The sequence below is a fragment of the Falco peregrinus genome, chromosome 6 (assembly GCF_023634155.1).
Source record: "Falco peregrinus isolate bFalPer1 chromosome 6, bFalPer1.pri, whole genome shotgun sequence".
In the NCBI taxonomy this organism is placed as follows: Eukaryota; Metazoa; Chordata; class Aves; order Falconiformes; family Falconidae; genus Falco; species Falco peregrinus.
In genome coordinates, this window is record NC_073726.1 from 82,973,000 (window position 1) to 82,987,851 (window position 14,852).

Below are 14,852 nucleotides of genomic sequence, written 5' to 3' on the forward strand. Positions count from 1 at the left end.
TCAGTGAGTCTACTGCATTATCGTAAATTCTTTTTTATGATGTTCCTTTGCTTTTTATGAATTCACATATCTTCACACTCACCCAGAAAGACATCATGCAAAACTCACTGAAGTTAATGCAAATACACTGTCCAGTAGTCTTGGATTACTTTGTTATTCTTAGTAAAATCAGGCTATTTGCACAAGGAAGATGAAGAATAGCTGGCAGACTTAGCATATTTGGTATCCACAGGATTCTCCTTGACAGTTACAAAAAAACATTGAGCTTCTTGCTGTGTCCCCTGAGGGTGTTGTACTAAATAAAACCTGCCAAATTCACACAGTGATGTTAATGTCTGCTTCCCAGTGAAGAAAAAGGACACTTCCCTTTTGTTATCAGTGTCTGACTCTGGTCCAGATAAGATACTGGATTACTTATACTGCTGGTCCCACTTGTTGTGGCAGTTCCTGCATTCTCTCAAATGAATTGGCAACTTTTAAAGTGGATCACTGCAGTAGGACATGATTAGTGATAGGTAAATGATGAATAACAAGGCATCTGTGTTAGGGTTTGTTTTCTTAGTTTGATCTGAATGAATGTTGATGAGTTGTGCTTGTCTGTGGGAACATTGTGTGTTAACGTTTAAACTTAAGTGAGATTTATGGCTAAGATGTATCTGCAGCACCCTCTACTGCTCTTTGAAATAGCAGAGAGCATTACTTTAACAATATGATAGCTGGAAACAGCTGTATACCTTTCAAATGATATAATATTCAACATATTGATATTACAGTTTGAATAGTTCTTTTTTCTTTTGAAGTCATAGAAAAAATGCTATTTAATGTTGGTCAATATGGGAACCATCGTAGTCAGGGCATGCCAGCTACTCATGAAGCAATGTTGCAAGTCTTCCCTTTGCTCACAATCCTGGCAAGGATGCTTGAGCTTTGTACTTGTCATTCATAGTAAAGAAATGTGCGACCAACACAATGCCTTCACCATGTGCCCCCTGTGTGACAAGTTCTGTGACTACTGGAACCTTAGCTCTGCTTGTGCTACTGCTCGAGCTAGCCACTTGTTTGACAACCCTGCTACAGTCTTCTTCTCCATCTTTATGGCTCTCTGGGGTGAGTATCACTTTGCATGTTAACAGTGGTGGTTAATCTTTCGACTCCTGACAAACGAAAGCTGCAATGCCCAGTAGTAGAACATATCCTAGCCTTACATATAATAACGTGCTCTTAGATTGAATGTGATACCTACGACTTTATGAAGCTGGCAAGCCTCAGAAGGCCAGTGAGGGGCTGTATGTGCTGAGACTGAAGAAAGCAATATTATAGGCCTTTCCCCTGTCAACAAAAATCTTTGAAGTCAATGGAGAAGAATTGGGCAGTTCAGGGAAGAAAAATGGGTCATTTCTCCCTCTACTGCCTTGTTTAATGGCACTTCTAATCTTTGGGGCCAGAATGTATTTGGGGATCGGTATGGTGCAGGCAGCTGAAAGGGTTTAATTTGAGCACAGAATGCACTTCCAAGTGGGCCAACTTAGTCACATAATTCTATCAAAACTTTATGGGATTCCAAGAACAACGGGACTATTATCGTTTTAATTATAATATGTTCTAAAGTATTCCATTTAAACAAGCTTGGGGTTTTTTAATGGCAAATATACCCTGTCTCGCTAGAGGATATCAAAACACTTCATAAACACTAATGAATGCATTGTAGTATTATTCTTATTGTTTCTGGCCTCACCTCTGCCCTGGAAGGTGTGTGTACTGTGCTTGCGTGTATTATTGCTGCTGCTATGCTCTCAGTCACTCTAGATCTTGTTTATTGTGAACGTTAAAGGTGTTATTGCTACTGTAAAATGATTTTTTGTTTCCCTATTCAATGTTCACAAAATGAATTTTTCATTCTTAATATGAAATTGGGCAAATATATCACTGTATTAGAGCCATCCCTCAGCAATCAGTGTGTAATATTTTGCAACCCTATTAAAATCCTACAGCTTGGTTTAGAAATGACTAGTTGTTAGCTTGGTGTTGGGTATGGATAGCACATGGTTTTTAAGGAACATGCAGACAGAACAGGTCATGGAAGTAAGAGATTTTTTTTTTTACCAGTTCCTGGAAAACCCTTCAGCAGAAGTTAGGGAATATGTAAGCACGGTAACTGAGAGAAATGGCAAAAGATGATGAATTTATAGACTCTCACAATAACTTATTTTACTACTTCAGATCATTGCCAATTACAGATTAGACTGGCAGATAAGGTGTCACAGTTTACCTGCTGCCTTGAAGCACATAATAGGCTGCCTTGTCCAAGTTTCAGTGTAGCTGTTTGAGCAGCATATGTATGAATGGTAGTTTATTTACTCTTTCATAGGTAAACAGAATTTTCCTGACAGAGAAGCTGTACTATAAATTTGCCCCCATGCAAATGATCATATCCATGCAGCCTCATTGAAAACAATCAATTATATTTTAAACAATTATATTTTAGTATCAACAATGCAATGCACAAAGCAAAATGATGATACATCCTTTCACTAAGATAAATTAGAATCTGTACAGGAATAGAAAGAAACAAATTTTTCCATATGGATTGCTTTAAAAGAAAAGGCATGTAAGAATAACGAAATTCTTTGAGCTGTAACAGCCCCCCCCCCCAAAAAAAAATAAAAAAAAATCCCACAGATTGGAAAAGTCTGTTCTTGGGGCCATGATACTGAGCTTGTCAGAGCAAGAAAATACAGCCGTCATATACAAAGAACAGCAAAGTGAAATAAAGTATCCTTTACTAACTCTGCCCAGCTTGCCTATTAAGTATTACATTACACCAAATTTTGCTGCCTTACTACTAGGAGACTGTGCTGGTTATGTCTAGAGCTCAACCTGCTGAATGACAAATCTCATTCACACACCTGATCAGCTTGCCTCACAGTGTCTTGTTGCCTGAATGCTTTTTGGTAGAATATAGTACAGCGATGTGGGAACTGCCATGTTGTGTGACTTACGACTGTGTGCTTAAAAGAGTAAAGTGTGGTAATTTGAGCTGGCTTTATTTTGTGACGGTGTTTGGCACAAGAAGTCTTTCCTCCTGCTTGCCTTTGCTCATTCTGTAAAAGGCAGATGACTTACTATGGTTAATATCTTGAAAGAAATCATGCTTTTACTAGCTGAGCTGGTGCTTCTTAAAGTATCTTTGTGATTCCAGCTATACTGTTTGCAAATGACCATATTTACAAAATACAGACTAGTGTCTGGGTAATTGTGCTTAATGTCACTGGTGTTCTGGGATGCTGAATTTCAGCTGTCAGGTGCATTTATTAGAAAGGCAGTTGAACATATCAGGAATGTTTTTTCTGCTCGTGTAAGTCAGTGCAAACTTGCTGATTTCAGAACAGCTACTGCATCTAGCCAGATAAGTTCTTACAGAGCTAAATGTGGAATTGACATTTTGAATAACAGGAAAAAATAGAATGAGTAATACCATCCTATAAAATAACCAAATGTTTGGGTTTTTTTTTTTTTATTTAGAATATCTAAAAAGCCTTGAGTTTTCAAACACGCTAAATGTAGCTTTTATATTTCCTCTCCTCTGTAAGGAAGGAGCAGAATTAGCAACTTAATCGCTTAATTTCTGAATTTTCTTTCATTGTACTGCCAGTCCTGTGTTTAAATGATATTTATTTCTTACATTATGGGAGTATATGTGCAGGAAATATTTGCAGCTAACTGTTGGAATAGGTTCTGTTTTGTAAGAGTAAGGTTATTTTAATAGCAGTCTAACTTTTCCCAGTGCTATCTTACAGCTTACACCAAGTATAGGTGCAGTCAATGGAAGCTAGATCTAATTCTCCACTGCTGTGTCTTGTGGAGCTATCTACGAGATGTTCAAAGTGTTGTAAATACTACTGTGATCTAATGACTTTTTAATAATCCCCTCTTCACCAGCTAAAATGTGAAGTGAAGCATAAGAAAATGGAAAACAGTGCTCTCAGTTCTTTATAGGAGTGGCTTGTATTGGTACAGTGGGTGTTTTAATGGGTATATACAGGTTTAGTATTGATATAGTCATGTGAAAATAGATGTCCGCAAGTCAAGAGTAAGAAGTGCTATTTCTAATAAATCCTTAAGTCCATAAATCATGAGCAGCTAGGCAAAGGGATATCTAGAGCAAACAGCAATTACGAGAGGAAGGTCAGGAGACTGTAAATAGAAGACACCGGTACAACATCTGTTCCTTCATATTAATGGAAAAGGAAAAGCAGGAGGCTGAACTACTGGCCAGTCCTTGAGAACAAAACCACTGTGTCTATGCAGGACAAAAACATTCAACTGTATCACTATAATATATTTCAAAAGAACATTATTTTCTACATATTACTGAGGGTCTTAGTTTATATAGAGGTATCAGTGATTTATTTCAGTAGCAGGCTGCACCCATCTTCAGTTTCTGACTGATTAGGAACACCGAAACAGCAAAATCCACTTGGCCAGTTAGAGTGTTACAGATCAATATTTACAACTAGATTTTGTTTCAATACACATTTTGTACTCAGGAATTACAGAATGACTCATGGTAAACTAAGAGAGATTATGTTCTTGGGGTGAATATCAGCAGCCATGGGTTCAGTTCCATTCTCTGACAAGAATTTACCAGTGCCTTTGGGCAACCCATGTTTCTGTAATTTATTTGTAAAAATACAGTAATTCTTGTTCCCATCCTTTGCTTGTGTTCTGTCTTTAAAATTGGGCCTTGGGCTATTTTTAGTGCTTATTTATAAGGGGTCTAACGTAATAGGATTCAAGTATCAGTTGGGGTTTTCAAGTAACATAAATATTCACCATAGTGTATTGGACTTAAAATTTTTAAATGGTTTTATTTTTTTTAAAGCTACTATGTTCCTTGAACAGTGGAAGCGTTTGCAGATGAGATTGAGTTACTTTTGGGATCTAACTGGACTGGAGGAAGAAGAGGTAAGTTTCCTCTCCCTGTGTTAGTTTACTGCATAGATTATTCTATATCTGAAGATATGCATTGATAATTAGATTTCTCCTGAGTGTTTTCCAGCCCAAAGGAGTTCACAGCCATATTTTTCTAAATGACTATAACTGATACAATTTTGAGTACTAAGGTATCATTAAAGATATCATCACCTCTATCTTACTGGTCAGTACTCTAATAATTAATGTTGAAAAGGATTATAAAGGTAAAACCAGATCATTAATTGCTTAGAATGCCCATATACGATTGTACAAAGTGCAGTAACAGAATGATACAGAATAAATACTTTATCATATAGATGATAGTTCATTTTTTATAACAAAAATTCTCTGTGACAATGATTGTAACATGTTAGGGTACCATAAATAATATTTGTGTCCAGGTCTGTGCTGCACCTATGATGCCTTAGGTACAAGATCCTGAGTTCTAGGTACTCACCCACAGAGTTGTTGCCAACAACAGATGGGGTTGGTTCCTTGAGAACAGTTTTTAAGTGCTTCGCAATGAGCCCATGGGGCTTCTAGCTGGACCTGACTTGACTGAAAAGTGAGACATATGGGCTTATCAGTGTTTACAATGTCCCTGAACTTGTTTTTAGTTCTGTTCTTGGGCATTGCTTCACCTGTCGTGGCCTATGGTCTGTTTAAATTACTGAACCTCACCAGAGGATTACTTTCTAACTCTGACTAAAAAGAGTGCAGTACTAGCCGTAAATATCATACTAAGAAGGGGTATACTTCAGACCTTCCGTTACGTATCCCCTAGCAATAGATGCTGACATGGGTCTGGAATAGGGTCACATTCATTAATTCAGGAACACAGCAATTAGGTTCTCTTTTATTGCTGATGGTGAGCTGAATACTTGTATGGAACAATTTAGTGTGCCTTGCTCTTTTCATTGACTTAATAAAATGTGGTCAGGTTCCTGGAACGAGAATTGTTAAGTGTGCCTTGGTTTGATGGAAAGATTCAAATCCATTTCTTCATGTTCCAGCACAGTTCCTTAAACAAAAAGCAACAGCAAACCTCCAGCCCTGCTGAGCTCAGCTCAAACAGGATGTCGAGTGCAAATAACCTAGAAGAAAAGTAAGCTGACAACATGCATTTCATGAGGTAGCATGGTGATGGTGTTATTCCATTTTGCTCCTCAGATAAGAATCATTGAATAAAATGAAAAAAACCTGCAGCATAGACAGCAGACTCCAGTTTTTGTCTTCCATCACTATTCCATAATGCAGCCTTTAGCAATGTCTTTAGTACTGCCTTCCAAGTATTTTGACTACAGTCTCCTCTATTTTACCTCTGGTTTCTCAGTTTTTTCACTACTCTCTATCCAGTTATGATATAGGTGATGATCAGAGTATAAGCCAGTACTCACAGTCTGTAAGTTGTGATGTGAATCAAGTGCATAAGCACATCAGAGATTACTGCTTGTTCTATGTGGGATGTCATACTGCTTCCTGGGAGAACAGCAATTTTGTATTAATTACAGTACAAACAGAAGCTGGAGAGCAAACTTTTGGCTCTGCAGCATATTTGATGAACTCACCAGATTTCAATGAATTTCAAGTTCATGACTTTTAGTACAAAATCCTAAGGTTTAGCTTAGTATTTGCAAAATGCTGTGAGAGAATCTATAGATTTGTGAGGTCTGGTGATGAAGAGCTCCGAAGTGGTATAAGTTTGTGGACAGAAACTGTGGGATCAGCAAGAATCCTTTGTTTACGACAAGTGAAGGAGTGCCAGACACATCTCAGCACAAGTTGAAGAATTAGGAACATAGAATCATAAAAATAAAGCTGGAATGGACCTTGAGGGGCCATCTCTTGTGCATGGTAGGATCAACTCTACTTAAATAATTATGAAAAGATGTTTGTCTAATTTGTTCCTAAATAAATCCAGCAGTGGAGATTTCACTTCCTCCCTTGGCAACCTATTCTAATACTTAGCTATCCGTACTGCTAATAAGGTTTTTCTAGAGTTTAGCTTAATTCTCCTTGCTATTTTTTTTTTCTTGTTCATTCTTTCAAAGATAAAGCGAAGAAATTACCTCTGAATGTTTTCAGCAAAATTCAACATAATATCATATCTCTCTGTCACTCTATATTTTTTAGATGAACTAACATCAGCTCTTTCAGTCTTTGCTCTTAAATAATTTTCTAGATATCTGTTTATTCTTGTTCCCTTCTGGATATTTGCTAGTTGATCCAGCTCTTTCTTAAAATGGATGTGTCTCTTGACCTGACATCTTAAGCAAAATGACATGCACTGTATCATCTTCTGTCAGCTCTTGATGCTTCAGCAAAAATGTAAAAGTTAGATCAGGTTTTGTTCACCTTTTATCCATTAGATTCATAAAGATGAGAATAAATTTGTCTGTAGGACAGGTACTGGCACCATGTTTCAGTGGTGATGAAGTCTTTACTTGTATTGAAAATTATGTTGGAAAATGGAAAATTGTGTCTGATCAGGTTAGGCCAGAAGGAACTAGAAGTGGAATGCAGAGGATCACTTAACAGAGCAAGGAGGAGAAAGACAAGGAAGAAGTTCAGAAGGATTAACAGTTTTAAGACTAGATGGGGTTAAGTTTTTTATTATTATCAATTTCTTTAGAAAAGGAAGCCACTGAACCAAAACAGGGAGGAAAACAACCATAAAAGTTGAAGAGCTGAGAAGTACATTGTGAGAATTATATTGAAATAAATTCCTCCTGTGTAACTTTTGTGGACTCTTAACTATAACATTTTCAGTAAAATTACTTTCTTTAAACACACTGGGCCAAATCTTTTGCTTCAAAAGAGTCACACGAGAGATTAATTTAGTCCATTTATTTGTAAATAACTTGGCAACGGCAGTCTGAGAAAGCAGACTCCCTAAGGCTTGCATGCATATTTGCAGCTGGCAGCTATACAGACTTAGAGGGTTTGCGTTTGTACATTTGAAATTTGCAAAAATAATAGGTAGCATTGGGTATTAGCTGTAAAATAGATAATTATGTTGAAAAGGAATTGAGCAACTGGTAACTAAATGGGAGAGGGAAAGAAAAGAAAAAACCCAGACCAGAACCATGAAAACAGACAAAATCTTGGAAATACCATAAATAATCACTCAGCTTGTCATGCTGCAGATGTGTGTTGTGTAAACCAATCAAACAGGTTATGCATTTATTTGTTTCTCAGATAGTGTAATATTATAGCCATCAATAAAGCAGGGATAGAGATGGGAAAATCCATACCCTCTTCTGCTTGTGAAGGAGCTGGTGAAGAAATACTGAGGGACTCTAATTAATGATGTGGGCAGAAACTATGGACCTCCCATGAGTCTTCAGAAATTACATTTCTAGAACCCAGGATGTTCCTGCTTCAGGTTTTCTGGGTGGAAGAGATTTTACCTTTTTTTGCTAACAATCCTGTGTCTGAAACCGAAATGCAATTATAAAAGGTGAAATCTTAGAATCTGGAGCAGAACTTGGAAGAACAAATGGACAAAAAGTCCATGCTAACTGAAATGCCAATGAGTGGAGGTCTTGTCATTGTTCAAATAGTCAAGCTGCTATACTATTTCAATGCAACAAGGAGGAACTTAGATGTCTGTCTTCATTAGAAACTTGTTTGGTAAGTTACAATTTTAAGTTAAAATCCTGCGCTCTGTAAAATGTTTGCAAACTTTTTTTGGAAACTAATTCCCAAGGTCTTGTTCCTACTTTTGCTAGTTGATGACTTAAAAAAAAAAAAAAATACTGAACCCTTAAGGGAAGATTTTAAGGTACCCTGTGGATTATTGATGAGTTAAGATAAAATAATTAGGAAGGTAGATTGGGTAAGAGAGAATTAAATAGCAAGCAGACTTGGTGGCATTAAATATGCTTACAGATGTGTCCCATTTTCTCCTAACTTGATCTTGGTTTAACTTGATCTTCTCTACTACATTTTCAAAATTTGTTGTGATATGATTAATTTGATGTTTTCACCTTGTCTTCCACCTTGCAAATAAGAGAAGTAACTTTTCTGAAATTCTAAGTTTCTGAAATTCTGAAATGTCTAGTAAAACAGGCAGTATAAGACATTTTTGTGTGCTTAAAAAATGGAGGAGTGAGAATCAGACTTTAATAGAAAAAACATGTATTCACAGCTTAGCCCTTTTGGGAAAAAAAGAAATTCTCAGTAATGGTAAAAGGGGAATGTGCAGGTACACTATTTTGTGTTGTCTCAAATGTCTCCTTCGTTCCCTATACATCCACAGATCAGTCGTGCCAATGAGATCTTTGGTTTGAGTTGTTTTCCCCAGATGCACTATCTTACATTTTTCTCATGCCTATTCTAATTCCTTTGTTGTGTCCATTTTCCAAATATTTTTGATGTCTTTGTATTGTGTTTTACTACCTTTTCCTGGGTTTCATCACTCCTTCCAGTGAATCTTCTTTCACCTTCATTAAGCTCCTGTAACCACAAAGTATTTAATGATCCTGGGATAGCCCTGATCTTCTGAACAAGTTCTTTCAACATTAGATTTAAGTGCTATGTTTAGGAGGATGAGTTTTGTTAGGATAGTTGAGGAAGGAATGTTGAAAAGTGGATGTTATCCCTCAGGCCTTAAGGGAAACTATTTATTACCAGCTGTTGCTCCATTAAAAAAATTACACATGAAGGCAGACTTTAAACATGTTTTAATTCATAAACTATAAGAACCAAAGCAGATGATAATTCCTTTGCTTGCCAAGAAGTGTGTAAAGATATATGATTACATTTTTTTCACTCCAAGACTCCACAGATTCAGAGATGCACCACAATATCCTGGGGCTCTATTAATTTTCCTCTTTTACTTCCCTTCTACCAGACAGAGCAACATGCTTTTGTTTCCTTTCTTTTATTTCTTTTCCATTATACTGACCTCCTGTGTCCTTTCCCGGACTGAATTGTCTACAAACCTCCAAGCTGTTTGATTCCTTAAGAGGTAGTCTTCATGCCTCAGGATGCTGTGATGGGCAACTCAGAAGCAGGGCCACCCGGGCTGGCATGTATTCTTTCCTCCTGCAGTCCTCTGAGTTCAGAGAGGAGGCTCACATCTTCACGTTCTCTGGTGGGCAGTTGCTTGGAGTGTGAAGCTATGGAGGAGGATCTGGAACGGGCTTTTCCAGCCTGTGCAGTGCAGCTTTCTACTGCAGCTGTTGTTACTCAGGGCATGGGCATGGCATGAACGATGGAAAATGAGCTACTGAATAGAGGAGAGGATCAACAGGGAAGGGAAGTCCTACTTTCCAGTAGTTCGCTGCCTTGACCTACTGCGTCTTTATCCAGCACTGCTCCTCTAGGAACAGGGACCATCTCTAGGCTTTTCCTTCTTCCTCTCCTCCTTCCCAGTGACCTAGGAGATTGAGGTGGGTAAGCAGGGTTTGCCAGCAATGTGTTTCTTGAAGAACTGGCAAGATATGGAGTTTATATATAATTATATATGGAGATATAAGTAGGGGAGTTTATTTGGCAAGGGAGCGTGTGTTCCAAGGGAGACAGCTATGAGGAGGTGGAGAGGGACGTTCCCCTCCCCCAGTCTCACAAACCCTGTCTTCCTTTTTCAAGTCCCCTGAAGACACAGTACTCCCCCTCCCAGTTCGTTATACAAAGATCTCTCAGACACCATTGGTTTTTCTCAGCCCCACTTTTCTTCCTTTCTGTCCTCCTCGGTTGCACCTAACAAAATCAGTTTTTCCTGTGCTCTGAAGTTTTCTGGAGTTGGTTCAGTACTAGGTAAATTAGATACGATGAAAGCCTCCAAGATTAACCTGCTATTGGCATTAACAAGGAGATCAGAATCAGGTCCTAGTTCACACAGTTGCTCCAGGAACCTCAGCACCACATCACTATGTATTCTCTTGTGCGGGCAAAGACTTTATTTTTAAGGAAATGAATTTTTTCTTTTAAATTTAAAATGCATTTCACATTTACTCTGTGTATGAATGGAGGCTGCCATTTTTTTAACCCCAACTGCATATGTAAATAACATGGAAATGTGTTAAGAAACTCTTATTTTAATGAAATATAATAAAAGGGCCTAAATGTCATTTATTATTCTGTAAAGTCTTTTATTGCTAGGTCATGGTTATTTATTCTGTGATTTTTCCCATGAATTGTCGTTGACACAGGATGATTAATCAATACTGAAATAAGATGAAAGGAGAAGTAGCTTTTCTGTCAATCTGCACAAAGTACTAAATCAAGTTGAAGTTATTTCTAAAGTACTTTTGAACTTGGGAAAGGCTTTTAAAATTTAAGAACAATACTTTCTAATATTGTTTAATGACAGGCAAAATTTCCAATCGTTTAAAATGAATGCAGAGTTTCAGAACTCATCATCTTTCAGCAAAATTGATTCCTATTCTTTCATTTTGCTTTAGGCTTTTAATTTTTGTTAAATTTCCTAATATTCACTTGCATATGGACACTTGAGTAGTGCAATGTTGTTGCAAACTCATGTTTTAAAAACTCTCCCTCATTACACTTCCATCAAATACGTGATTATGTGGTGTGAGACGTTTCATTGATACAAGTTTCAAATGGCCTTTCTTTCTTCATTACTTTCCAAAAGCTTTTAAGTGTGGGGTTTGTTTTCTGGGGTTTTTTTTTTTTTTGTTTGTTTGTTTGTTTTGGTTTTTTGGGGTTTTTTTGTTGTTTTTTCTAGACTTATCCATACCTCTCTGGGTCAGAGCTATAGAAATAATTCTAACCCTTGGAAAATATGAGCCCTTTCTAGAGTTCTCAATCTCAAATTCAGATCAGTAAAATACCACTGACTTTTCAGATTTCATCTTCCTGCTTCCATCCTACTCTGCTACTTCTACTGCAAGATTAAATATCTTCTAGGCAGTGTAGAAAGTTTTTGCCACTTTTATGTGTAGCTTCTGATTTGCAGCTTGTCCATTAATAGTTCATTACACAATAAAGAAATTGTCACTATTTCTGAACGTATGCCTATCACAGCATTTTCAAATATGAGTGCATTAAGATAGACTTCTTGAGTAAAGTTTTTCAAAGGAGTCTGGAAGTTAGACATCCAGATTCCATTGGCTCTTCCGTAAGAAGGTGGATGATAAGCCTATTTAGACCTAACGATCAAATGCAGCCAAAATATATATTCAGGCACTTGAACTATGTGGTGCTGTTTCTAGATGAAAATCAAAACCTGTCCTCTCATTTTAATGGTGTTTGTGATTCTCTCTTTTCTAAAATTGATGACTTTTGCTGAGATGACTATCTATGTATTTATTTACCTCAGTTTACAAAATTAAGAGGCTAGATTTTGTTTTGTTTTGTGCCACACACACGTACACACACCCCCACCCCCACCCCTACGCAATGTATTGGTCTTGTTATTCTCTAAAGTCTTTGTTTGGAAGCTCTAGGCTCACAGGGTACAGCTGCACAAAATGTCTTGATAGTTCACTGATACCACTATGTACAGTTCCCTTCCTTACTTTTATACTACTAATTCTAGCATCTTGTCCATCACCTGAACCTACTGATTAAACCTGTGGAGAAGTAATTCCAGAAATGAAGTGCAGAGTGTTTGTGATGGAGGGGACCAATTAATCAGATAAGTTTTCACATAACACAATCAGGGCATTGGGTGGGGGAAGAGAAGAATGTGTGGGTTAGGAAGACCCTTTTAGCAGTGTTGAGTCATTAAATCAGCTCATCCGTAGCATGCTACTTCATAGGTTGCCACTGCATAGCAGCTTAAGCCAATCTAACTCCACACTGTTTTGGTGCTTCTATCCCAGCCATGTCATCTTGTTCTTCCCTTACATGAATGCTGGCAATCATACAGCTGAGTGGTGAACTGTTCAGGCTGTTGATGCAGCTGGAGGGTAGCCAGGGGTACGAGGGGCAGGAATTTTTATCCTGGTCATACCGTGCAGCTGTGTATGGACTGGTATCGGTGCAAGGACAGAAATGGATACGTGTGGCTAGTGCAAGGTGCAATTGAATCTGAGAGCATGGGAATCCAGTGTTAGATCGGCTTATGCTGCTATGAAACTCAAGCCATTAAACTCAAGTCTCAATTATAAAAGCTTTTGATACAAATTCAGCATTCGTGTTTGCTACAAGTAACCCTGGCTGTAAATCCAGTCATTAGTACATTTATAGGAAACAATTAAAAGAGGCACTGGTATGGCTGAAACAAATTAATAAAGACTGAACAATTATTTATTGTCAAAGAGATCTTTTAGCTGGGATTAGCTTAAGTATCTGTATTTCTGCACATTAGAGATGAGTCAATGCTCTAATCTGGATCATCATTCAACCTGAAAAGTTCACAAAGCTTTGGAAAGACAGTGGTTGGTCAGAACATATGCCTTCTGGAACCAGATAATTCTGGATATTATATAGCTTTTGGTAGCTTGTCTCTGATATATGTGCTTTAAGATGTTTTAGGAAGTATACCTTAGAATGTTGTATAGAGTCCCATTGCTTTAACCTAGGAAGGCAGGCTGCCTGTGAGCCATGGGCTCCGCATGCACAGAGGCTGAAAAGAAGTAAACTCCAGGGAAATGAAAACCCAGAAATATCATAAATAGCCAGTGCTGAGAAAATATTATTTCATAAACAAAAATCCTATCTAATATTATCTGGAAAAGAGTTGCATGTGTGGCAGAAAAATGTCGATTTATGAGGCATCCTTATTAAAATGGAGGAGACTGATAGAGACTTTGAGGTCTGGCCTGCTAGAAACGTTCTTACCTTATATTCACTTATCTCTGCTAAAGAAGGAAATTAATGATATTTGCAGTAGTTCTATCCATAGGATTGATATAAGTACTATGTTATAAGTTTGATTTAGCCTTCAACTTTGACAGCTACTTGCCCACTCAATCATAGATCTAAAATCTATGACCTCTGACCAGCTGTAACAGGATGAATCTACAATACATCTGCCTTTCTCATGCATCAGTGATTGTCTGTTTTAAACTTCTGAGTTTCTTGGGATTACTGTGGTGCATGATATGCAATGTTGGCTTGGACCAATGACAAGTTCAATGGCCCAGCCATTTTCATCTTAGAAGAAAAATACTTTATTTTAGTTGGAGGAAACTGTTGAATTCTAACCTTGTTAATTTGTAAGGTCTTTTATCTTGAGACCATAATGTTATGATTTGTGAAACAGCTATTTTAGATCAAATTTAAAGGATTTTGCAGTGTTTATTGTATTTCTTTTTGTGAGAGCTACAAATTTGTAATCCATTTAAAGTATACTCAATCTTAAATATTGACAGAGAAAAATTTCCATAATCGTGCTCCCCTAAAGAGTGCCTCCACAGCCAAGTGTTCCCACTGCTACACATTAACAGACAAAACCAAAGATGACAAAGATGCCCAAGGGGGCAAAAATCCATCCTTTAAGTACATGTTATGTAGAAGTGGTTCTATGCTTATAATGTGGCTAAAATGAAGGTCCTAGTTCATGACTGTAAGTACTTGATACTGCCATAAGACAACTAAAAAAAATATAACTGTGCCGTGCACAGACATTTTGAATTTTCTAGAGTCAAGCTAATATTTTATCAAAGTTAGAGCAATAAGGTAAGCTGGAAGTATCACCCCTGACAAGCTGGGTGATGCCCCATTTTAATGGGCTGGTATCCAGCTTTACAGCTGGATTTCTTCTTTGTGTCTGTCAGTTCATTTGTTTCAGCAACGGCTTATCATGCAGTAGAAAAAATAGTTTTAAGCAACATTTTCAATACCATGCTTCAAGGGACATATGGCTTTGCACAATTCCACTTACCAATGTAGGAATATTTAAATGGGTTGGATTTGAATTGAATAATCAACAAGAATAAATGATGCCACCTCACAAAATATGG

General features: G+C 37.4%; 1 protein-coding gene across 2 annotated transcripts in view; it reads left to right on the forward strand.

Moving 5' to 3' along the window:
* ANO2 (anoctamin 2) overlaps positions 1-14,852 on the forward strand; it is a 192,198-nt gene that overhangs the window by 74,665 nt on the left and 102,681 nt on the right. For both annotated transcript variants that reach the window (XM_027782912.2, XM_055809275.1), the window contains 2 exons: positions 947-1,107; positions 4,883-4,965. In XM_027782912.2, the coding sequence (XP_027638713.2) occupies positions 947-1,107; positions 4,883-4,965 (244 nt within the window). The remainder of the gene's footprint in view (positions 1-946; positions 1,108-4,882; positions 4,966-14,852) is intronic.